This window comes from Lolium rigidum, chromosome 7 (assembly GCF_022539505.1).
Source record: "Lolium rigidum isolate FL_2022 chromosome 7, APGP_CSIRO_Lrig_0.1, whole genome shotgun sequence".
NCBI lineage: Eukaryota > Viridiplantae > Streptophyta > Magnoliopsida > Poales > Poaceae > Lolium > Lolium rigidum.
Window position 1 is genome coordinate 261,036,315 of NC_061514.1, and position 24,079 is coordinate 261,060,393.

Consider the following 24,079-nt stretch of genomic DNA (forward strand, 5'->3'; position numbering starts at 1 on the left):
GCGGCGTGTCCCAGCTACGACCCTCCCGGCGCAGTTCCTCCACCGACCTAAAGCGCATATCCGTCTGCGGAGAAGAGGCCGACGGGTCACCACGCGGCCCAAGCCGCTCCCTTGCCGGCGTCAGCCGCTGAACCAGCACCGGTGGCTGCTCACGCCGCGCCTCCATCGGCGGTGCACCACGCGCGCCCAGGCGCTCCCGCGCAGGGGTCTGTCGCTGCTCCACAGCCGGCGGGGAGGAGCCCGCCCAGCTCCCTTGAGGCACCACCTGAGGCGGAGGAGGTGGCGGCGGCAGGTCGGCCCCTCTCGGCGGTGCACCACGCGCGCCCAGGCGCTCCCGCGCAGGGGTCTGCCGCTGCTCCACAGCCGGCGGGGAGGAGCCCGCCCAGCTCCCTTGAGGCACCACCTGAGGCGGAGGAGGTGGCAGCGGCAGGTCGGCCCATCTCGGCGGCGGAGATGGCCTCCTAGCCGGAGGAGACGGCCTCCTAGCCGGAGGAGGCGGCGGTCCCCGCGGAGGGAGCACCGCCGTGCACTGCCGCGCCACATGGTCCACTCCCTTGCACCTTAGGCATTTGGTCTTGCCCGTGCACGCCGCCGCCACGTGACCCGGCTCACCGCAGTTGAAGCAGAGACCGGCCAGCTCCGCCGGCACGCCGTCCGGCACATTGTAGGAAGGAAGCGGGCCCAGGAAGCGCTGCCGCTTCTGCTGCTGGCCAGGCGCGCGCCACCCTGGACCGGAGGGAGCCCTCCAAGGCCGCTCCGGCCTTGTGACCACCGAGGCCAAGCGTCGAACAGGTGGCGTGCGCGCCGACCCCGACGCCCCCATCGGCGCCGAATCCACAGCGCCCTCACGCGGCGGGCTGGGGCTGTCATCGCGCACCACGTCGGAGTAGGAGCGACGCGACGAGGAGCTGTCGGAGGCCTCTTCTTCCTCGACCATGTCTGCCCACCGGTCAGATCTTGAGGCGCTGGGGGGAGCCATGGGGAGGGAGGGGGGAGACGGGAGCAGGGAAGGACCTCTGCGGGGGTGGACGTAGGGGCCGGAGTGGCCACCTACGGGCGGGGGGGTGGACGCCGTCGCCGGAGTGGCGGGCGGCGGTCGCGCGGAGGTGGGTCGCCTCACGCGCTCTCTCTCTCACGCGCCTATCTTGCTCCTTTTCCTGTTTATGTTGTTATATGCTGAAATATGCTGCTATATGTTGTTGTTTGCTGTTTTGTAGATGAGCACTAGTGAGAGTGACACTGAAGTGATGATGATCAGAGATGTGTAGCTAGTTTGGTTACATGCATGTGATTCGTGAAAATATTGCGGATGGTTTGATTGAAGATGTGTAGCTAGTTTGTTTACATGCATGTGATTCGCGAAAATATTGCGGACGGTTTGATGAAAAGTCTATTATGAAAAATCTAATGTATTTATCATGGTCTAATTTATTTATTATAATATTCTATTACCATGTAGAAAGTAATGCTTAACAAAGTGATAAGCGTATTATCATAATCAGCGAAATTCATCGAAATACTTATACATCATCTTCAGCATATAAGGGTATTTTAGACCATCACTGCCAGCTTCATGTCCACCAGCCGTCCTAAAAGCAGGATGCCAAACAACATTTTTACATTTCACCAGCTGTCCAGCTCCAGCTACTTCTCAGATCCTACCAGCTCCAGCTGCTTCTCGTTCAGCTGCAGCCCAAACAAACAGGCACTAAGCTACCATTCAATCAGGCAAAACTTTCAAATTTCATCTGTAACCACATAAACTGCATGCACACCAAAGTACTACATAGGAAATACTACAGACACGCTTGACGTTACTTCAGCACCACATGATACATTTCGTTCTGTCATAAGGGACTCTGCCCCGTAAGCACGACTTGAAGCTATGCATCTTCTTGGTTACCTTCCCTTGCATGTTGTCCACATACTGATGGAACGCACATCTCCAGGTCCCGCTAAACATGAACATGCCCCAATACAGCCAGAACCCAAGGATGAATCCAGCAGCCACAAAGCAATACACCCACAATGCCTCCCTATCTTCAGCCTGGCTCGCATCGTTTTGCGTCGACGTCGACGAGTCCACACAGTCTTCCAATGGGGAACCACACAGCCCTGAGTTGTGGGTATATACCGATGGATCTTCAATCGTCTGCAGCTGACTGCTGGTAGGAATCCTCCCTGATAAACCATTATACGAGAGGTTCAGAACAGTGATGCTCTTCAAAGCTGCGAAGCTTGGAGGAATTCCCCCGGAAAGCTGGTTCTGCGAAAGGTCCAGTGATTCCAGCAGTACCAGATTACCGATGTCTTTGGGAATAGAGCCTAACAGTTGATTTCTTGATAAGTTCAGGTACCTGAGTCCAAGAAGGGCTGTAAGCCCATTAGGGATCTCTTGTGAAAGATAGTTGTCAGACAAGTCCATACCCACCACGGGGCCCTTCCACAGGTTGTAAACACGACCAGCATTTTTCCAAACTATTTCAATCTCTTCTCTATCAAACTCGCCGAAACGGGTGTGAATGGTTTCCTGTTCTTGTATCATACCAGTGAAATTGGTAAAATTGTCTGGAATGGGTCCGGTGAGCCTATTTTTTGACAAGTCCAATAGCTGGAGTTGGCGAAATTGAAATATCTGGTAGGGTATGTTGCCGTCGAAAATGTTTGATGACAGTAGAAGAAATTTTAGTGTAGGCAAGCTCATGCTTACCCAGGAAGGTATCGTACCAGAGAAATGATTGCCTCCAAGATCTAGAGTGATAAGGCTTTTGCATTTCTTAAGACCCAAAGGAAAAGTCCCTCTGAAATGGTTATTGGCTAGGTGTAGATAGTAAAGACTATCGTGGCATGAGAACGGAACTACACCACTGAAAGAGTTCCTTGACAGATCCATGAATATCAAACTTGGCAAGTCCCCAATACACTCGTGGAGACCTCCATTTAAGTCGTTGTTTGATAGGTCTAAGAGTGATAAATAAGTAAGGTTACAAAGGAATACCTCACCCTGGTCATTCAGAAGTGAGCCATACAGCTGGTTTTGACGGAAAGCCATAATCGCAAGCTCTGGATGCTCGCCAAAGCAATCCCTTAGCTCTGCAACAATGTTGTTTGCTGTGAAGTCAACATCTTGCAGGGTTGTGCAGTTTTGAAAGGTCTGCTGGTGAATGCCGGTAAATCCATTATATCTAGCACTGACAGTTCTCAGTGCTCCTCCTACGCAAACCGATGACGGGAACAACCCGGAGAAATTGTTCTTTGCAACATTGATTGTATCGAGGAGGCTGCTATTCCCAAGCTCAGCGAAGATATGGCCTCCCAGCTGATTTCCTGACAAAACCAAAAACTGGAGTTCTGTCAAATATTTGATGGTAGTGGGTAGCTGTCCCTCCAAGTAGTTCCACGAAAAGTCCATATGCAGCAATTCTGTCATGTTTCCAATCTCCAGTGGGATGGTGCCAGTCAGATTGTTGCCTGAGAGATCCAGAAAGTCAAGCTTCACGAGCATCCCAATTGTTAGTGGGATTGATCCAGTCAAAGTAACCGAGTTGAGACTGAGCTCCTCCAAGCTTGTCAAGTTACCCACCTCTTCAGGTAGTGTGCCATCGAGCCCCAAGAATGCCAAATTCAGTAAAGCAAGGTGTTTCAGCTGGCCAATGCTGCGTGGAATGGCGCCCCTCAAATACGGGTTGTCCGCGATCTGCAACACGACCAAGCTCGTCAGGTTGCCAATCCTTGCCGGAATGGTACCGTGTAGACCATTGTGGCCAAAGCTGAGTTCCTTCAGGTGAGGAAAGGCTGAGAAGTCGAGCTGGTCAAGTGTGCCGTTCAGACTTGCATTCCAGAGGTTGAGCTTTGCGATGTGCCCGGCTGAATCGCACCTGATGCCCGACCATCTGCAAAGGTTGGTGGAGTTGGCCAACGACCATGATCCAAGGGACTCATCGGCACTGGCCAAGCTAGCTTTCCAATTCACAAGTGCTTCAGCTTCACGCCGTAAGTCGGCTCTCACCGGCACGACGGCGCACAGGAGAAAAATGCAAGAGAGTAGGAGAAGGCCTATAGGATGGATGAGCTTCATGATGGTTTCGGTAAGGGTGGTGTTTAGCTGTTCCAGAGAATATAAAACCTGTGGACAAGCAAGACAGCCGGACAGCCGGCAGTTACAGCTTTTGTCTTGTAGAACTTGAGGTGTCCAAATGGCATGCTAGTAAATTTATAGATGGTTTCTCAGAAAAGGTTCAGATTAAGGACAGAAGCTACATGCATGCTAGTAATTTTATAGACGAGTTCCCAATTTCCCATCAGATGATCAGAATAAGAAATTGTAAGTGACACTTGGAAGTCTTGGCACCCACATGTTCAGCTATAGTGGTCAATGTTCAGTAGGCTGAACACAGTAAACTACCAATCCGTAATCCACAATACAGAACCTTTGATCCTAGAGCAGCGATTCAGCCTTCATTGGCAGACGTCTACAAAGTACAAACAACTGAAGAAAGCGCAAAAAAGACGTGAAAACTAGCCATATGACAATATAGACATTGCATTAGGTGATTCCAGCTAGCCAATCAAGCTCAGCTGGAACCAAATGAGGTTGCCGCGAAACTGTTCCTCTCGGCAGGGACGGATCCAAAAATTTAAGTTTGGCTGTTCAAATTCCAACCAAAACGAAACATAAAGGTGAAATACTGAAAATGGTCCATGCATTCACGCCAATAAAAGTACAAATTGGCATTTGTAGAAACAGCGTCTCAAAGTGTTAAGAACCTTAACAAAAATAAATAAAGTAAATTATAATACGACCATACGATTTAATATAACTTGGAAGCGAGATATGACAACATAATCCTTCAGACCTTCACTGCCAAGAAGAATTCCCACTAAATAAATGCAACCAGTACTAGACTCCGCCCTGTATGGCTAGTCTGTGCCCCCTGCCACTGCGCCGGGGCATCGGCTTTTTTTTTCTCGTCTTCTTGGCACAACACCGGTGGTTTTGGAGCCATGGGGCGCCACTTAGCCAAGTCACTGCTCTATTCTTCTTTGAGAGCATAGGCCGGTCGCTGCTTTCCTTAGCCATCGCTTGATCTGGGCTGGTTGCTTATGCTAGTTGCGAGTCCATGCTAATTGGGAGTCCCTGTGACCACCGTATGGGCTGCTTGCTAATTCAAGGTTTGGTCATCAAAATTTAAAAGAGAAAATGCAAACTAGACGTGCTAAAAAATAACATAAGCGACACATGGACACTATACATTATATACATGATTCTAGGTCTAGCGTGAGGTCATTCACTTCACCCACTTACAGGAACTCCCACAACAAAGCGACGAGGAGGTATGAGACCCTATGGAGACAACGAGCCTAGGAACTAGGATCGGATAGGAGCTTCAAACGAATCAGGGAGAAACGCATGCTACGCGGAGGAAGTTCAGAGGGGCGAGCCAACTTTGGCAGCTTCCATGAACTGAGGCGCACTTGAGCGAAGTGAAAGAGCCAGCGCATGGTGAAGAGAATCATCTCCACAAAATATACGATGAGCAGACAATGGCAAAGCTCGTCAAATTTCCTTTTATTGAGCTCAAAAACTAAATCGCAAAAATAGGGTTTAAAAACATTCTAAAGTCAGCACCGGCCGAGACACGCCTTCGTGTATAGCTTAGGACATGTTTTTTCATGTTGTGTTGTTGTTTTATCGTTGTAGCTTAGGAGTTAGAACTATGTCGAGTTGTTGCTCGGAGTAGTGTTCTTGTACTTAAATCTCTGACTTCTATATAAACATGGTACACCTTTGGCATGCTCTCCTAAAAAAACGTTGAAGTTTTTCCACAGGACGATGCTGGCCAAGTACATGTAAAATCTTACATGGCACAGAGAAACGTTTTTTATGCCCTCGATTCTATGTACTTAGAAGACATAAGATACTGAATCTGTAGAAGGGTAGAACCATTGCTTGCCGTGATGTCTGTGAGTTCTTGAGTGACAGATCACAAGATGGGTCCATTATCAGTTAGATTCTGCCTCAGTACTCTCTATGAAAATCTTTCCCTGTTCAATTTTTTGGCGATGAAATACAACCATATTTGTAATACTCATTTTATTGTATTACTAGATTGCACAGCAAAGTACAACGCAGTATAAATCCTTTTACTGAACCAAAATTCTTAGAGCGCATATTTTCTCTTTTGTATGAGTGCGTGCAACCACTGTGAAACATCATGTGTGCACCTGCACAATTTCATACATAAGTAGGATCATACATGCACTACACGGTATTTTGTGCACAAAAAGAAATATAATCTAGTTTAATTTATACAGTGCCTGTCATTTCTTAGCTACTACCTCCGTTCTTCTTTAATCGACACACACTACAAGCTAGCTAGTAAAGCATGTTTGCATGTCCGGGCGTCAATTAAATGCGAACAGATGGAGTACATTTTTACGGGTTCACATCTTATAACCTGTTCACATGTCTCTATTTTCAGCTTAAGATTTTTTTTGAGATGTGCAAGTGCGACTTCCATATTATTGCACCCACCCATACAACTATAAATCTTTTCCGCAGTGCAACCAGGTTTTTATTTGATCAGAATATAGGTACATTTTATCGTTTGACATTTATATTCTGGATAATATGTTTTTTTTTTTACAAAATCCTTTACAACACTATGCTACACATCTAATTCGACTGACCTCTATCTATCATTCCATTTCTTTGTTGAGGGCTATTGTATTTCATTCCGAAAGCAATGGTGAAGGGAGGTAGGGGTATAACCTGTACTACAAGGGGAACCAAACGTTAACTAGTTTTAATATTTCTGGGATAAGACGCAGGAACCCTTGGCTGCGATGGCTGAAAGATGTCAAATGATGATGACGCTAGTGATCTCCTGGATGCCATAGGAGAATCAGACAGTAGGGGCTCATAAACTGAGGTCTTATTCTTGACTGGTGTGGTCGAAATGGAATTGATCGCAGCATTATCTTTCTCTGATCTCAATTGAGATTCAAGATTTACCAGGGTGTACATAGGCCCACGTGATCGCTCGGCCTTCTGAAGAATGTTAATGGCACTAGGTCTGTATGTATATCTGAAATATTTCAGAGCTAGTACAGGACCCATGCCAACTCCACTGATTAGCTGAAACATTGATATCATACCATTATGAGGACATGTGTGCGGATTTATGTACAACGAAGAAAAAGAATGTGATGGCAGTACATACCAGCATTGTTATCCAGTACAACGGCTGTCTGCAAAGGCGGAACATGATAGTGTACATCCCAGCAGATGGTATGCTGCTGATGCAGAAATTTATGATGTAGAAAGCAGCAAAGTTTCCCCATACCGCCAGAAATTGCAGAAATGTGAAAGAACTGCAAAATGGAAAGACATGTTGGAAAAAGTATAACCAACAGTGCAGAAGTTGTTGCATTAAAAGTTTTTTGCTTTCTTACTTCATCTCCAATGTCACAACAAACGCCTGCAACCAAATGCTTCCTGAGAGGGCAACCATTGACAACTCCTCCATCTCACTTTTTTCATTGGCATACACATGAATAGTGATTAAGAAAACAGCAATTGCCTGCAATATCAACCAAGAAAAGATGCAACTCTTATCAGCCACGTCAAAATCTGTGAATGGGCATTCCAAATTAGGCAGGTTCAGTCTCCATCGTTTTCTATTTTATAAGTTAACCGAGAAATATCATAATTCTTAGTTGGCGAAGTAACTTCACTCCACCACAAGAAATAATGTGTGCATAACACAGAACCAACCACCGACAATACAACATACCCACATTTTGTATGAGTGCAAGAACCATGTGTAGATGATAAGTAAATATCAGGGTTAATAGATGTTTTGCCCAATGAAATTGGGAAGTAACCACTTGCTCATCAACGACTTAAAATCTTCAATCAAAAGCAACAACAGAATGAATGCCATGTTGTGATATTGAAGAGCATGCAAGTCTAAATTCTGAGTTAAACAGTCCTAATTCTAGTGAAAATGCATGAACTGTATTTGATAATTTTTGCAGCTATCACTTGCAGACTAATAGCATAGATGGTGCAACAAAGGTGTACTCACATGATACAATGATCGACCAAACCAACCAGCAAAAGTACTTGGATTTAAAAGCCTGCAAAATATGCACATATCAGTGAAGGAAACACAAACTTAAACCTAAGAGGCTACAGACGATTTATTCAATATACTAACAGAACATCTAGAACACGTGGAAGCTGTAACAACAAATAGAAGGAGGTATAATTGACCTTCCCGCCTGGCAGTAAAGTAAAATCTCTGGATTCTGTGTCACTGTCTTTTCAGATAGATCCTTGTCCAGAATAGTAGTTAAAACAGGAATGCTTGTGTAGAAGACATTATAAGCCATCAAACTAACTGAGTTGAATAAACTTGTTCCAGCAATACCCGAAACAAAAGAAAAACTGCATGGACATAACAAGCAAACGTTGAGAACATCAACTAGTATCCAGTATGCTTTTAGCGACAGATGGAATGAAAAGAATATTCAAGATAAAATAAAAAGGCTGCAAAAAATGCAGTTTTTTATGACTTACAGTATCTGAATAAAGCAAATTAACAATGACTTGTAGAATGAATACTGCGAAAGAAAGGCAGTGCGGTTGTATGAATATCGCCCATGGACAAGAATAAGCCTTTTCAAGAACCTGAACTCTGCAAGAAAAGGCAGAAGTACTTTAGTGTATCAACCATTATGTATTATGAAATAAACAGTTGAAGAATTTCCTCAGAAACAAAAGTTATATTGGAATAACATACAATCATAATTCTTCAACTGTATTCTGAATATTTCAGGAAAATAGTTACACTGTTCTCCACATTAGCATGGCTTCGGATATACATTTTGATTGCTAAATCTTCTGTGATCCATTTACACGTAAAACATAAAAGAAACTAAAACATAGTCACTGATATTTCAAGGAAAAAGGCATATATCAATCCTGGGCATGAAACCATCTCTTATGCCTCCTAAAGTAATGATTTTGGTTCAGAACCCATTGGATGGTTTCTAGGGGCAGTTTTGCCTTCTGAGGCTTTGTGCGCTTATGTTTCCAGTTGACATGTAGATTTCGGAGCAGGTAAAATACCCCTGCCTCGCTACTAAACCAATGTCCATCTGCCAACATATAGTCTTCCTTCGACTGCGCTTTATCTATTAGTCAAATGCATCCCTATGATTTGCCGCATCCATGAACGGACTGCACGTGTTTGCTTTATCTATTATCCGATTGTGCTTTATCTATTAGTCAAACACATCCCTAAAATTCGCCACCAAATTGATAAGTCTTAACAAAGAAAGTCAGACATCCTTCCTCACCCTATTGATGTACAGCTATTCTTCTTGGCCCCATTCTCACTCAGGTTTTCACCGCCGCTGAGCACAATGGTGAATTGGCCACGCCACAATAGTCGGTACCAGATTTTAACAAAGAAAACCAGAAGTCTTTCCTCATCCTACTGATGCTACAGCTCTTCTTATTTGCCCCATCCTCTCTCAGGTTTTCACCAAAACTGAGCACGATGGTGAACGTGCGCTCCTCCACAGCCAAGCCATTCCCACCAACTCCACCAATTTACCGCTTTACAACAGTCAGTACCACACAGGTACCCAGTGGTTAACACCCATCAATTGAAGCTCCATCCCAGAGGCAAATGTTCCCATGTTCCCTCCCATAACCAAACATTCAGCCACAGGTAAGAGTCATCAAGGGACTGGTGCAAGTCTGAGTGGCAGGTGCCCACAAGGCCAAGGAAGGGGCACAGGCAAGGAAGAACTAAGAGTAAAGGGAGAGAAGGGAATGACAAGAGAAAGTGGGTTAAAGGAAATTACATTGACACTTGGGCCTGATTTCAATATTAGTTTTCACGGACAAGAATTCTAGCTGATACAATGGACAGTCCACACCAAGATTTTGTTAGTACATTCATCATTCGTTGAAAATAAACTTATTATCCAGAATAATCAAGAAAAAATAGCAACACGTGGTAGATTGAACTTCTTTGCTGTACATGAACGATCGGAGGTGCAAAATTTACGAGGTAAGAATGTAGTCATTGTAAGAATAGTGATAAGATAGTTCAATTTGAAGAGAGCTTACTGCCAATGCTATAGTCAGCAGCCCTTGCTGCTTGAAGACCTTCTCTACCACTAATTCCTACACCAATGTGGGCCTGCTGTATCATTCTGACATCATTCCCACCATCGCCAATTGCCAAAGTTCGATAGTCGCATGACTTCAGAAGCTTGACAAGCTACACAAAAAATGAAAAAAATATCACCCCACTGGAGAAACAAATCCATATGAAAGATATGAATGATACGTAGGTAGATGTACAGATGGATTAATGAGGATTGTGCACATTGGTCAGCTCCTCAAAACAAATTGGTGGATGTGGGTGATATATATCAAAACACATGAAAATAGTATCTCAGTGCTAGACAATAAGATGATCATGGTGCATATGAAGCCCATTCTCCTTCCTATAAACAAGTACATGGAGATCAACTCGTTGATTCTCTTTCTCATTTTTTTATACGCGCCATAATTGATGTATTGCATTTTTGGACTTGTGAGGTCTATCAATCAAAGTAACTAACAGCGATTAATGTATATGGCTTAGATAAACATGAGAAAATCAGGGGCAAGGATTTACCTGTGCTTTCTGTGAAGGTGTAACACGACAACATATCGCTGTCTTTGAAAGAACTGCTAGTTCAGTAAAAGCTTCCTTATAGCGCGTTAGAATAATTTCAAGAGCCCAACCATCCACGACGAAAGCTAACTCCTGTTCCGAGAAAATAGTACATCAGCAGATTAAACACAAAATAAACGTTTTCATGATATATGCCATCAGAATCTACGTCAAACATATAAAGGTTCCACCATCCAAAAAGCCGTTTTGGCTCCTGAGCTCCAGTGAGCTCGTTTTAAAAAAAAAAAAAATTGTCTCAAAAAATTCTGAAAACACAATATTTACATGCCTACTATGTACGAAATTTTTTGTATCAAAATATTTTATAGTATGTGGCCTGCACAAAAAAGCAAAACGTTGGATGCAAATTTGAGTTATTTTTGACCTTTTCAAAGCCATGATTTCGTGATTTTAGTGTAGCCTAGAATACAACGTATTATTTAGCAAAAATCTGCAAACATGTAGAGAACATGTGCATATTCCACAAAAAAATTTGAATTTTTTTTAAACTTTAAAATTTTCAAATACCAAGATTACTGTAACTCAGGAGCACAAACGCCGCACTCTCAATCATCAATATAGAAAACTTTAAGAATATTTACAATACCATATTGATAATACTACATCCACCTACTTTCATAATGTATGCATACTTTGATTCTAAAAACATATTTTCACAGAAATAGATGCGCAAAGTGCAACCATGGAGACCGTGTCGATGTCCAAAATATGGCATGGTGGGAGTAGCAAATTTCTTCAGGGTGTTAATTTCACCGTGAAGGCATGAATGGTACTAATTATTTCGATCTACAATTTAACTAACCTTAGGTTCAGAAGACGTTATCCGCATAGTGAGTAAAACTCTTTCCAAGCTCCTAGCAACTTCATCTTCGGTTTTCCCATTGATATGCAAGAGTTGACCCTTGGGCTCTAGGACAATAGAACAAAAGTCAAACAGCAGTGTTGCCTTTTGTTAGTTATATTTAACATGAAAAGGAATTGCACCAAAGGACCCTCGCCCTGTCGTCCAACTGAGTTAATGTACCCTAAACTATTGCATTTTTGTGCAATCAAGATAATCTACCTGAAATTTGTGCCATCAGACCCCTTTTATGATTTGGATCATAGCAATGTTAAGTTCTACTTGACCCCCAATGTATGGGCTTAGTCATTTAAAAGAATAGAACAACACATATCAAACAATAGAAGAGGCTTGGTCACACAGAATTGAATAACAGGAGGCAGAGATAATTTATGGTTGCACATTGGGTTGGCAAGTTCTGATCAATAAATAATAAGCTATTGAATGAAGGGCCCAAAGAACCTTCTAGGCAGTTAAAATTATTCAGTAAAAGACAGCTACCTGAAGAAATCAAGTTGCACAAAAGAGCTATTTGAATAGCAGTGCTTTGTTTATCTCCGGTTAACATCCAAAAGTTGATTCCTGACTGTCTCAGTATTTCAATAGTTTCTGGCACACCAGCCTATATAGACGAATCAAGCCAGAAGACATGGTAAGAAAATGCCAAAAACAAACTAACAATATTGGCCTGTTTCATGAAAGAGAAATTGAAGGCAAAGTTAATACCTGCAGGCGATCCTCTATTGCACTGATACCTAGAATATCCAGGGTGTGTTCTAATTTCTGGCAAACCTCGGCAACTTTCCACTGCAAAAACAACCATTACAGTTTTAGTTTGCATAATACAGTATATATTTAGATAAAGGAAATCACTATGACAATTACCTCCCGATCAATTAACGCGCTGCTGGCTTCCTTAAATAACCGAGACCATTCTAGATACTCCTCCAAACTTAGCTCACGCCATCCCAAACAGAGCGTACGTAAGCCCAGCTGAGCATATTTGTCGACCGCGTCAACGAATGTCTTTATTTGCTGCCCTGAAAATTAAAATCCTGAAAAGGTCAATGCATGTGGAGACTTCCAATTGGGCTGAGAAAGCTATGAGTTTTCTATCTTATGCTTTGGCAAAGGCAAAGAGTCAAGACAGAACTGGTAAGCATCCATACACATAATTTTTTTAAAAAATCAAGTCAACAAATAAAGAACAAAAATGTGAATTTTGAACTGAACAAAAAAGGTGATTACCAGGATAAGCCAAAGGAAGAATAGCCTCATCTGCGCCTTTGGACAAGAGGAAAATCTTGCCACTTTGACTGTCTGATACCACAACAGACATTCTTTTTCGATCAGAGGTAAATTCTAGAATGTCAAGTATCTCATACTGAATCACCCGTCTGTTGAAGTGAATTTCTGCTTAAATGCATGATTTATTAATGATCTGTAACAACCACAAGAGAAGAAACAAACAATTACAAGCCAGGAGACCATGGTGAAATGTACAGAAACCTACCAGCATTGTTTCCATTTTTGCCAACAAGCACAACATGCAAATTAGAGGCTGCATTAACCAGAGCATCCTCATCCTGGGACTGAGCTTTATATGATATTGCTCCGCTAGGACTGAGGTTCAAAAAAAAGGAAAAATAAGGTAAAATGAATCAAGATGAGCTGTGGAGTGTTACTGCAGCATGAGAAAAGATATAACCTTTTTATAGGAATAACTGTATTGCAGAGTGCCATGACTGTCAAGAATTTAATGACATTGGGCGAATTATTGGCAACAGCATTCAGCAGTTCAACATCTAAAGACATAAAACAATAGATCAGTAAACATGATAACAAACTAACAGCACTTTTTTGCAGTTCAATATCAAAATTAACTAAGTAGTTTTGAGAAATCGAGATTACATGATTACTACTATTAAAAGATGGCAGTGGTTAACTGTTGTGTACTAGTACTAGGGAGAGAATCCAAATAGAAGTGTCAGTCCAATTTTTGCTTGATTAATTCCTCATAGAGGGTCCTTTATATAGATGCCTAATAATCCAATGTAAGTAACAAACTGGCTCAAGTGCCAAGCTAAAACATATCTTCCTAAGTGGTTGGGGATCATATGCCATAGTTGGGAGCTGATCTCATTGCCATGGTGAGGCCATGTACTTCTGTATATAACATTAACCACGGAGCAACATACAAATGTAATTTACTGGAAAATCTTGCAAGAGTTCGATTAAGAAAAAAAATAGTGCTCACATGCTGGCATCTTTGCCGCTTTTAAGAGGATGGATGCAATTAACCAAGTGCAACAGAAAAGCAATTTATTAGGCAGTCTCATGAAACGATTAATGACCCACTAGTTAACAATAACGGCTCTTAAACTTAGTGATCGGAGTAAAGACATGTTACTATTCACACTATCTTAATACCACCCTAAGCTCACTAATGAAATAATACTTCAACAGACAATCATTTTAACAAACATGCACATGACCCAAGCTTTATGAGATATTTACTGGCAGAATTAAGAAGAGAAATCTTTATGAGGCTAAATATGACCTTTCAGCGCGTCTCCACTTTCGTTCCCGTACAAGGTGCCCCCAATACAGCACCTTCTGAAGATCATCTTGTTCTCTGTTAGCGTCCCCGTTTTATCTGTCAAAATATACTCAACTTGTCCCAAGTCTTCACTGATTGCTGTGCTGAAAGTTATTGAGAGATGATTAGATTTGGAGAATGAAAACAGCAACTGTCCAACTTATCAAGATTAATGCAAATGGTCCTGTACTTTGCTGCGTGGGCAGGTGTATCTGTTTCCCGGTCATACATCTCCTCGTCCCAATCTATGAACTTTGCATACAGACTTTTAACAAAGTCCAAAGAAACCTACATGACACATAGAAAGTTCTCTTAAAAACTGCACAGGAAGACGTCATCTGCAATTCAGTATTACTACTAGACAGCGTTTGCTATGACTCAAGAACAGTTCCTAACAAAACCCACATGATGCATGTAGGACAAATTTCTTTTATTCCTCACTGAATAAACCTAGCTGGCTTTGAAATCCTATCTGTGTTGGGAATTCAAGACTCGTGGTTGGCGACGGAACATCTTCTCTCTTCTGGGAGGACCGCTGTCTTGACGGACGGACCATCTCCGAGATTGCGCCCAACCTTTTGCTTGTCTTGGGGCGCATTCGGTCCAGAAGGCGCTCGTGGACGACTTGGATCACGGACATCAGAGGGGCTATTATCTCACCGTCTCTGGCAATATATCCATACCATGGCCTTGCGTTAGACATCTGGCTGGCAGTATTCTTTCAAGACCTGCTACAACATCATTTTTCCAGGTGGGTGATTACCTAGAGATCTTGGAAGCATAACTAGAAGTCTTGGGTCCCACAGCAGGTGAAGTTCTTCATCTGGTTGGCTTGCCAGGATCATTGTTAGATGGCAGCATGCCCCGAGGTGCTGGTTGTGCGATCAATCGGGGAATTATGGCCCACCTCCTCACTATCTGCGCCTACTCGCGCACCTTATAGCATGAATTCATTTCATGGATTTGGTCGACCAATCGACTACCCATTGTCAGAGAAGACTTTGTGGATTGGTGGCAGCAGGCCATCCACTCTGTCCCCACCACCACACGGAACAGCGCCTTTTCAGCGATCATGTTCACGGAATGGTGGATCTGGAAGCAGCATAATGCTGCCGTCTTGCAGCCCAACACGCTAGCTTGCTCGACAAGATCAAGGCTGAGTCCCGTTTGTGGGCGAAAGCAAGAGTGGTGGGTCACTCTGTTGATCCTGATGGTGCCTAGCACTTAGGAGTGTAGCGTTGTATATTTGGTGTGTTGCCCTTCCATGGGTTGTACATAAACTTTTCTTCTATCAATTGACTGAGACGCAAAGCTTTTTGTGTCTTCTCTAGAGATAAATGAAACACTAGTACCAACTAGCAGAAACGGACTCGTGTTATCCCACATGCTTGCTACTTTGCTAGTACTCAAAGCTGTGCTATATAGTATGTTCTATTTAAGTTGGGTATATCAATGCTATTGATTCAACAAAGGGAGACATCAACCATTGTTTCGATGGAGGTCCACTTTACTAATATATTTTTGTTATTTTGTTTTCCACTTTCTGTAGAAATTATAAAAATAAAACTGTGATCTTACATAAATGTAACTCCAGAAACCTTGTTCTGATAATCTTCACCTCAGATATATATAAAGATATGGAGCCAACCGAATGCAAGTATGCACTGCATGCATTTGACTGTACTAAAACAGGGACACAAATCTCATGTGCATTGGTTGGTAAGAGTCCAGACATCGGGCACCTGCCCTTATCTTCAGCGCCGTGGGTGAGAGGCTATGGGGCCTTAGTTTGTCTTCTGACTATTCCCTTGCTTAATTCAAAATTAACTTATGGGTCAGCCCACACCCAAGGACTGTCATGTGGTGGGTGCTAGAGAAACATAAAGTCCCAACAATGTACATTACCTCACCAGAGATATGTACAATGATGTTGTGACAAGTATTTGTGCAGGTGATAAGGAGACCGGTACCTTTCCAATCACAATAGGACTACATCAAGGGTCAGCCTTGGGCAGTTGGGCCCATATTTTTTGCCCTTAATGATGGCTGAGGTGACAAAGGATATAAAAGGAGATATTCCTTGGTGTATACTCTTTGCTAATGATGGGGGTGCTAGATGAAACCAGGATGCGTCAATAGGACTTTAGCTCTATGGAGGCAGACCTTGGAATCTCAGGGGTTTATTCTTAGCAGGACCAAGACCGAGTATATGAGGTGTGACTTTAGTGGTGTTGGGTGCGAAGAGGGAAATGTTAGTTTAGAAGGACAAGCAGTGCCTAAGAGGAACACTTTCCAATACGTGGGATCAATGCTGCAAAGCAATGGTGATAATGAGGATGTGTGCCACAAAATCAAGGTGGGGTGGATGAAGTGGCATCAAGCATCAGGCGTCCTATGTGACAAGGTCCCACAAAAGCTAAAAGGCAAGTTCTATAGGACGGCGATCAGACTTGCGATGTTATATAGATAATAATGTTGGTCCACTAAAATTTATCCTGGCTGAAACAAAAATGATAACCAAAAAAACCAGCCTATGGCACTTCAAATTGAAATATGAAACTTATTTAACTAAATTGATGGGCAGTAACTCATGTAGTTTCCGGTAAAATCACTTTTGTTTATATCAAATAACCAAAATCGCCCAGAAGAAAAACCACTCACCAGTAAAGCTGGATGGGAACCAGTACCTGTCATGGTTTGGGTTTTTCCATAACAAATTTAGAGTCTTGACTGAAATGCATGTGGTTTGCAACTGCAACTGATGATCTTGAAAACGAGTGATATCCTATTTGACTAAGTTGATAGTGTAATAAACTATGATATCGACAACATGATATAGGGAACATAATCACATTTTAGAAGAAAAGGAATTATATCAGAGTGAGATGAACTGGAAGGGTCATACCTTTATTGAAATGGGAATCATGATGGAGCACAATAACTCAAACCGGAGAGGGATAACCAGAATCTGATACCATGGTTCGTCATCATCATACTTGACATACCATTGCTATAAAACGATGTGAAGAACTATCAGATAATCATATAACAAAGTATAAAAAATGTAATTGGCATATGATTGCTGAAGAATTGTCAGAGGACCAGATTAAGAATACATAGAAGGCTCATATTAGCCATGAGATCTTGTATATGGAGTATAAGAAAATATACTCACTTAGTGATTAGCTTACTAAACAATAAATTAAGCCACATGTTTGATCCAAGCTGGGAAGTTTGGATTAGAGATTATCCAACCAAGATTTAGATTAAATTTGGGAGGTTGGGGTGGAGGGAGGGAATAAATCTATCAAACTGGATTAGCAGTCATTTCTATGGAGTTTGGTTTGAAGTTACTACACCATAACAGTCCAGCCTATAGGTTTTCTGGAACAAATAGTTTTAACTTGGCCTAGCTAGTGACTAGTATGCTAGCTGCTTACAGTCTGATGATAATTTCTAGAAAAGGAAAAGAGGAAGAGGAATAATAATGAAATGAATGTGAGGCTAAGAGCAACAGTGATTCAGAATCAGTTCAATCCAGATTACAAAGCCCATTAACTCGATGATGAAGCAGCCTAAACCATTAAAGAAACCAGTCAAGATTTTTAAACCAAATTGGCTCGATAATAACAATGGTGCTAGGCTTATCAATACAGAACTAGAACGCAGATACATGCAAAGGCCAGTCTTTCTGAGAAAAGCAGCATTACAGCTTCTGAACATAAAGTAACTTCATTAAGTACTGTATTAAACAACTTTGCTGTAATAAATCAACCACATACACAACCTATCACAGTCAGACATTCGTGCTGAGTAGCTCGTCATGAATGTTTTAGCTGGTTATAAATCATGTGGAGAAACCATACTCAGGTTGGAGTCCAACACGAAAGAAGAAAACCATTAAGGAATACAGAATGTGCATGTTCCACGATAATTACGAAAAGAAAATCTGAAAAGTCGGCTTCAGATCCTAAAACCTAGATCATGTGGAAAGAGCTGTTTCTTAAGACTTGCACATCGACACGACTTTTGCTACATGTTTGCACAAGATACATCATCATAGGTTCATAGGAAGTAATATATATTCAGTTTAAAAAAGTAATAAATATATATATATAGAAGAGTCGCACTATTTGACCCCCAGGGTGCAGAATAGTTATTCTACACCCACCCTCTATCTTTGTAACCGTAAATGGGTTTTACGTCACGTAAATTTTGTCTTACTTCATAAGTCGAGTAGAACATAAGAAAAAATAGACATGGCCAATATTTTTTTGTTTACATGACGTACAAAGATAGAGGGTGGGTGTAGGCTGTAGAATAACTATTTGGCAGTAAAAGGAAGCTGAAATCAACAACAGCCATGAGATAAGTTGCAAAAACATCACCTTACGAGCTTCAGTGTCCTTCCAGACATTGCCTGCAGATCCAAGAACAACAACAACTGCAAGTTGAAATAAGAATATTGCACCAGTAAGCTTATCAATCATTGCATCCATGGCAGTAAGCTTGGGCTCTGGGACACCCCTACTCATCCCCAACTTAGTCTCATTGCCTAAAAATTGAGATAAAAACAGTCAGTACCCTATGATCACAAGATAAAGAAAATATCAAGACAAGACAAACATGCTTTGTGTTATAGGATCAGTCAGGACTACAATAACAAATTGTGCACCATTACAGAGTTATCAAAATTAAATTGAATTGATATACAAATAAAACTATGTTTTGTAAAAGAGAGTAGATCACAATTATGTCCTCTAAATAATAACTGACACTCCTCTTTTGTACTCCCTCTGATTCATATTAGTTGCTACTAATATAGATGTATCTAGACATAATTTAGTTGTAGGTACATCCATACTGGTGGCAAGTAATATGGATCGGAGGGAGTACATGAAACAGTTTATCATATTTTAGCACAATTCTCGCAGGTCCATATGTTCTAACATAATGCACATCCATGGAACTATTAGAATTTTTCAAGATACATAAGTACCAAAACTCTTAGACTCAAAGCACTCAACCTTGCAGTCTTGCACTACTCGCGTAATCACACTTTCAGAGGACAGTTGTCAGATATTACTTTCCTGAGCAGATTATTGTGCTATACAATTATACATAAAAAAGAATATGCATAATATTGACTACATTGTCAACAAACCTGTTTCTATGTACATATCGTTGTAACTAGTGGTATACTTAACAACATATATTTGCCAAAGCCTCCCCTACAGTTTTTCCTTCAAAATACACTGTGATTATGTTGCTCTCCAGGCACAGAATTCAGTATGAATTGATACTAACACTTAAAAAACATACTATATAAATTTCAACTACAATCTGGTTTGTTGTAGTGGTAGACAAGATCATGACCAAACTATTTCAAAACATACCTGTATAAACTGCCACTCCGCAAGCCCATTCTGTATTTCTCAAGTAGCATGATTGTAGCAATGTGTTATTAATAGTCAATGGACAAATGTCGTTATCGATAAATGGAGGAAACAGCCTGATATTTGCATCGAATCTTCTTATGTCTTTGTCTGGGATTGGGCACTCAATGACCCCCTGTTTGGTTAATGCATACAGGTAAGGAGGAATAGCAGGCCGAATCATAAACATATAATACAAAATGTCAAACCTTTATTTTGTGCAATTGTTCAGAGTCCAGTCCTACACATGTTGGTGGGATTACTCTTGTCTTCAAGTCAATTTCCCCATCAAGAGCAGCTGTCTACAAAAACTCAAGAAATCTACGTTAACAGCATACATGCATCTGCTGTGTTTTATTTTGTACAAAAACAAGGTTTGAAATATAACTAGGTACTACACAAGGAATAAAATTCATCAAGGTATCACAAATGATGTTAAAAACTTGACTACCAGAATTGGCAGCAAGGACCAATATTGTTAATTGAGTCAACCTCAGTTATATCAAGAATAATATTGGGCCAGTCAGATCGCACATCATAGAATGCAAAATTCATGCCACCCCTTGTCATTGCTAAACTATTCTAACCAATAACCATGTAGGGGCTGATCAAGAACAGCAGAATCTAAACAGATTTGAAACACAAATCACAATTACAAGTGTGTTCTACCAATAGACCGAAACATTTGAAATTAAAATATTGCTCTTGAGTTACATGAAAACCATTTCAGGAAACAGAAACAAAAGGTACACAGATATTAAGTTCTATGATCTAGAGGAATCTAAGACTCTCTTTCCTTTCTTGGACAGATTGTCTAGCCTAATAGTAGTGACAGTCTTGCTGCCTGTTGTAGATACTCTTGTTTACTCCTTTGTATTAAATAACGTACATACTGAGGGGATAAGATGAGATGCTTCACCTCAGCTGATAGGAATACTTGCTATTCTTGTGCATTAGTTCACAGTTAGACACTTCACAGTGGAATATCAAGTTGGATAATCTAGCACGCCTATCAGTTTGTATACACAATGGAATTCCCCTTTTTAAAGCAAAATATATTTAAGTTACTCTAAGGGCATGTACAATACAAGGTGCTTAGGGAGATTCTTAGAAAAAATAAATCGGTTTTTGCTTAAGCACAAGTGCTTATTTATAGAAGAAAGGTTCTTAACTAGGCACCTTTTCTATAGAAATAAGCATTGCTGCTTAAGGACAAAATTGGTTTATTTTTGTAAGCACCCTTCTAGGCACTCCCCATTGTACATAGCCTAAGTCCACATGTTGAGTGCAGTTCAAGGTTAGTCATTAAACAAAAGTGGGAGGTAGCACTTTTGGTTTCACCATGTTTTACCTCAACATAACAAATGCCTTGTGGTTCAGAAGTTCCTGTTAAAACAAGGTCGCATGGAACTTCTTCATTCTCTCGAAGCCATACTATGTTACCAACACGGATATCTTGTGCTTGAATCTACATCGAAGAATCGGAAAACACCATATTCAGAGGTGCAAGATTCAAAATTGTACAGAATAAATATAGTTGGAGATTACAACAGAAAAAACATATAGTGGTAAGGTTATTGACAAAAAGGTATGCATCTGTGGTTTACCTCAATACACCTCAAACAGTAAGAACCAAAATAAGTATTGGGTTTGCAAAATATCTGACATCTCAAATAGACTACTACGTAGACAGAGAGATAGGCGTATAGTACGGTTGGTAAAAACGTTTACAACGTAGTCCCTAAGCGAAGACGCAAGGATAGGATGGTGGCTGACAGCCTTGGTGTACAAACACATTCATTTCACCATTACCATTTCTATATATTTTATTAATATAATATAGAAATGGTAATTGTGAAACGAATGTGTTTGTTACCATGCCAATATCTGAAACGACAAGAGAATGAGGTATTACTAAGTAACTAAACAGTTCTATTTATACAATGTCATCTGCTACGAAAATTAAACATTTATTTATCCACTTTCACAAAACAGCCTTCTTTATTCACTTACACCAATTAAAAATTTCTGGCATGAAAAAAAACCAATCCATTTGTATCACTCAAAACAAAAAAAAACATAGTCAGGTGCGATATATTCACTTAGGAAAATTCAATATGTGTGACAATGTGGTGAACTATTGCGCAATTTTGGTTCAGTGAGGTATTTTTTATGTTCTATTTTGATGAGTTTGATCACAATATTCATGTACATGGACTTAGTTGATACAGTCTAATGTTAAATACTCTTATTAGTGCACGAATCCGCCACTGTATACCGCAACAGCATTTGCTGGGTATCAAAATTCACACAAATAGTGAATGGGTATACAGCTAAGAAAACTGGACAGTAAAGAACCGAGTGGATCACTGGTTCTTGGAGTGCAAAGAGAAAAACCAAGAATTTATCACGAGACGAGAAATTGTCGCGCACCACAGAAGAAAATGAATAGAGAAAAAATGGTGCACCGGAGGACATCGGTTCAGGCCACACACGCGAGATGCACCTTGATGCAACACCCGGCGAGTGTGGAGCACCAGTTGCGCGCACTCTGGCGCAAGCACTCTTCCCCTAGTCGCGCCCTATTTTGTTTGCTTAGTTACGAATGTCCAGCGGCAGCAGCAACTCGGTTACCAAGTTAAGATGAATTAGTTGGCATCTTATCTCATTAGTTGGTATCTTATCTATAAGTTAGGAAAGTTATTATTAGACTGGTCTTACCTATATCTGCCAGTAGAGCCCTCTATATAACACCTATTGTAATCATCGGCACTAAGCAAGAAAGAAAGAACAAGTTCATCACCGACTCAAGTCCAATGTCCTCCCCCCTAGAGAAACATTCGCAGCCTAGGTGTCGATCCGTGATACTTATAATGATCTTACAGTATAAGCAAATACAATGGCACAGAAACGTACATGTTTGCGGGCTCCATTCTTTACAATCCACACTTTCTTTTCATTCGCCTGCTTGTCTGAAATGAACCTATTGTAGTCATCCCAGGCCTCTTTGGTTGCTGAAACCGCGAAAATTATTATAAGCGGGCCCCATGTGCTTGCAGGATTTACAGGAGTAATGAGTGACCATAGTTGGAGACACGCTATCAATAAGAAATATTGATTCATGAAACGCCTGAAACACCGAATCAAGGATTAGTTCTACAAACAACTCGACTTAAGTCAGGGCTTCTCGATAAAGTACCGAGAAAGATGCTTCCGTTTTCGAAGCCACTGGAGAATAGGTGAAAGTGAAACTACAAAATACGAACCTGAATTGCTCCCATAGGTTCTTCGGCAGGAAGTTCCACAGGTTATACTTTGTGTTAGAAATCTGGTTATCGCAGTAGTCATTCTGGTAGGACTCGTCGTTTATGTACACAAAGCGCTTCATTGGTAGAAACAACCATGCACTCTACTGCAACGCGTGCAGTTATATTGTCCGCATGAGAGGAGCTGAGCGGGCCTGTTGAAAATAGAGAGAGCACCAGCTTAAGAAGTCGGCAAGAGGGGAGCTCTGAGTGAATAAGCATCAATCACTGTGAACTGCTGGCAGTGGATTGAAAGTCAAGATCTAAGTAGGGGGGGAGGAATTTGTCAGAGAATCCGAGGTCACTGTAGTGCAACCAAGCTCGAGTGGAACTTGTACCTATGGTGGTATGCTAAGAGCCTAAGACAGAAGTAAACTAAGTTTAGTATTCTTACAGTTACAGTCTACGCACTATATCTGCACAACTAAGTAAAGTAACCAAGGCAAGTTTAAGAACGAAATCATATACAGCTATACAAAAAAGGGTTGTCCGACGACGATCTGGCCATTTCGTAGCTAGCACCGAATGAAAAACGCAGAGCTAGTCCGCCACAATCCTGTACTTGGCCGTGCATCTCGGTTTCGTTCCCGATCGCCCGCGCCCGATCTGGTCGCGCGTGCGGGTGCAGGGATAGCGCGGGATCGCACGGATCGGCAGAAGTGTTGGGGGGAGAGGTGAGGAGTGCTTACCGAGTTCGGAGAATCCCAGATCTCCGACGGACGGTGGCTGCGGTGGCCGGCGGCGAAGGTGGCGGGGGGAATTGCGCAGGGCAGGAGGAGCCAAGTGAGGACGAGTCGTATCTCGGGGTAGACGGAGGTGGAAGCGGGACGCGGTTCGTCTGACGGCTCCGGTCCGGTCGGACGAAGTGGGTTCCGACCCTGGCGCGATCAACACGACCGGGCTGCACCAAAAGCAAACAAAAAGTAGGGAGGACCAGAACCAGACGCACGGGCGAGCCAGTTTCGCCGGCGGGGAGGACTGCGAGGAGCGAGGGCTCACTCAGGCGGCGGGGAGGCGAGCTCGCGTCATCACGATGGCGCACAAAGGGGTGAGCCCGCCGCTATCTTCATCTTCCTTCTCCCCTCCTTTCACGCGTTTGGTTCCGTTGCCTGCACGTTGGTTTCGAAAACTTCCTT

The 24,079-nt window shown here is 42.0% G+C and overlaps 2 protein-coding genes across 3 annotated transcripts; both read right to left on the reverse strand.

Annotated features, from left to right (window-relative positions):
• Nucleotides 1-1,644: 1,644 nt before the first annotated feature.
• Nucleotides 1,645-4,078, reverse strand: LOC124672689 (LRR receptor-like serine/threonine-protein kinase FLS2). The gene is made up of 2 exons (XM_047208879.1): nt 1,859-4,078; nt 1,645-1,713 (listed from the first exon to the last, which is right to left on the reverse strand). Exons 1-2 carry the CDS (start codon nt 4,076-4,078, stop codon nt 1,645-1,647), a joined length of 2,289 nt encoding a protein of 762 aa, XP_047064835.1.
• A 1,952-nt stretch (nt 4,079-6,030) lies between these two features.
• LOC124669184 (phospholipid-transporting ATPase 2-like) lies at nt 6,031-23,076 on the reverse strand. Of its 2 annotated transcripts, XM_047205861.1 has the most exons (25): nt 22,905-23,074; nt 22,555-22,768; nt 20,990-21,106; nt 19,848-19,940; nt 19,600-19,774; nt 18,592-18,758; nt 17,109-17,213; nt 14,394-14,491; nt 14,165-14,307; nt 13,313-13,409; nt 13,118-13,227; nt 12,853-13,017; nt 12,490-12,644; nt 12,331-12,411; nt 12,106-12,226; nt 11,566-11,672; nt 10,704-10,835; nt 10,148-10,301; nt 8,585-8,702; nt 8,279-8,452; nt 8,091-8,142; nt 7,456-7,583; nt 7,224-7,374; nt 7,016-7,138; nt 6,031-6,225 (listed from the first exon to the last, which is right to left on the reverse strand). In XM_047205861.1, exons 1-25 carry the CDS (start codon nt 23,024-23,026, stop codon nt 6,214-6,216), a joined length of 3,114 nt encoding a protein of 1,037 aa, XP_047061817.1. In that variant the 5' UTR covers nt 23,027-23,074; the 3' UTR covers nt 6,031-6,213. The 2 variants fall into 2 exon arrangements, with proteins under 2 accessions (XP_047061817.1, XP_047061816.1); XM_047205860.1 differs by lacking the exon at nt 6,031-6,225 and having other exon boundaries at nt 6,553-7,138; nt 22,905-23,076.
• Between the last annotated feature and the right edge of the window lie 1,003 nt (nt 23,077-24,079).

Coding starts and splice junctions, on each gene's coding strand:
- LOC124672689 (XM_047208879.1), bottom strand. CDS start 4,078: ATGAAGCTCATCCATCCTATAGGCCTTCTCCTACTCTCTTGCATTTTT. Junction 1,714..1,858: donor AGTCGTGCTTACGGGGCAGA/GTCCCTTATGAC, acceptor ATTGAATGGTAG/CTTAGTGCCTGTTTGTTTGG.
- LOC124669184 (XM_047205860.1), bottom strand. CDS start 23,026: ATGAAGCGCTTTGTGTACATAAACGACGAGTCCTACCAGAATGACTAC. Junction 19,775..19,847: donor AACAATTGCACAAAATAAAG/GTTTGACATTTT, acceptor TTAACCAAACAG/GGGGTCATTGAGTGCCCAAT. Junction 8,453..8,584: donor ATTTGCTTTATTCAGATACT/GTAAGTCATAAA, acceptor ATGTCCATGCAG/TTTTTCTTTTGTTTCGGGTA.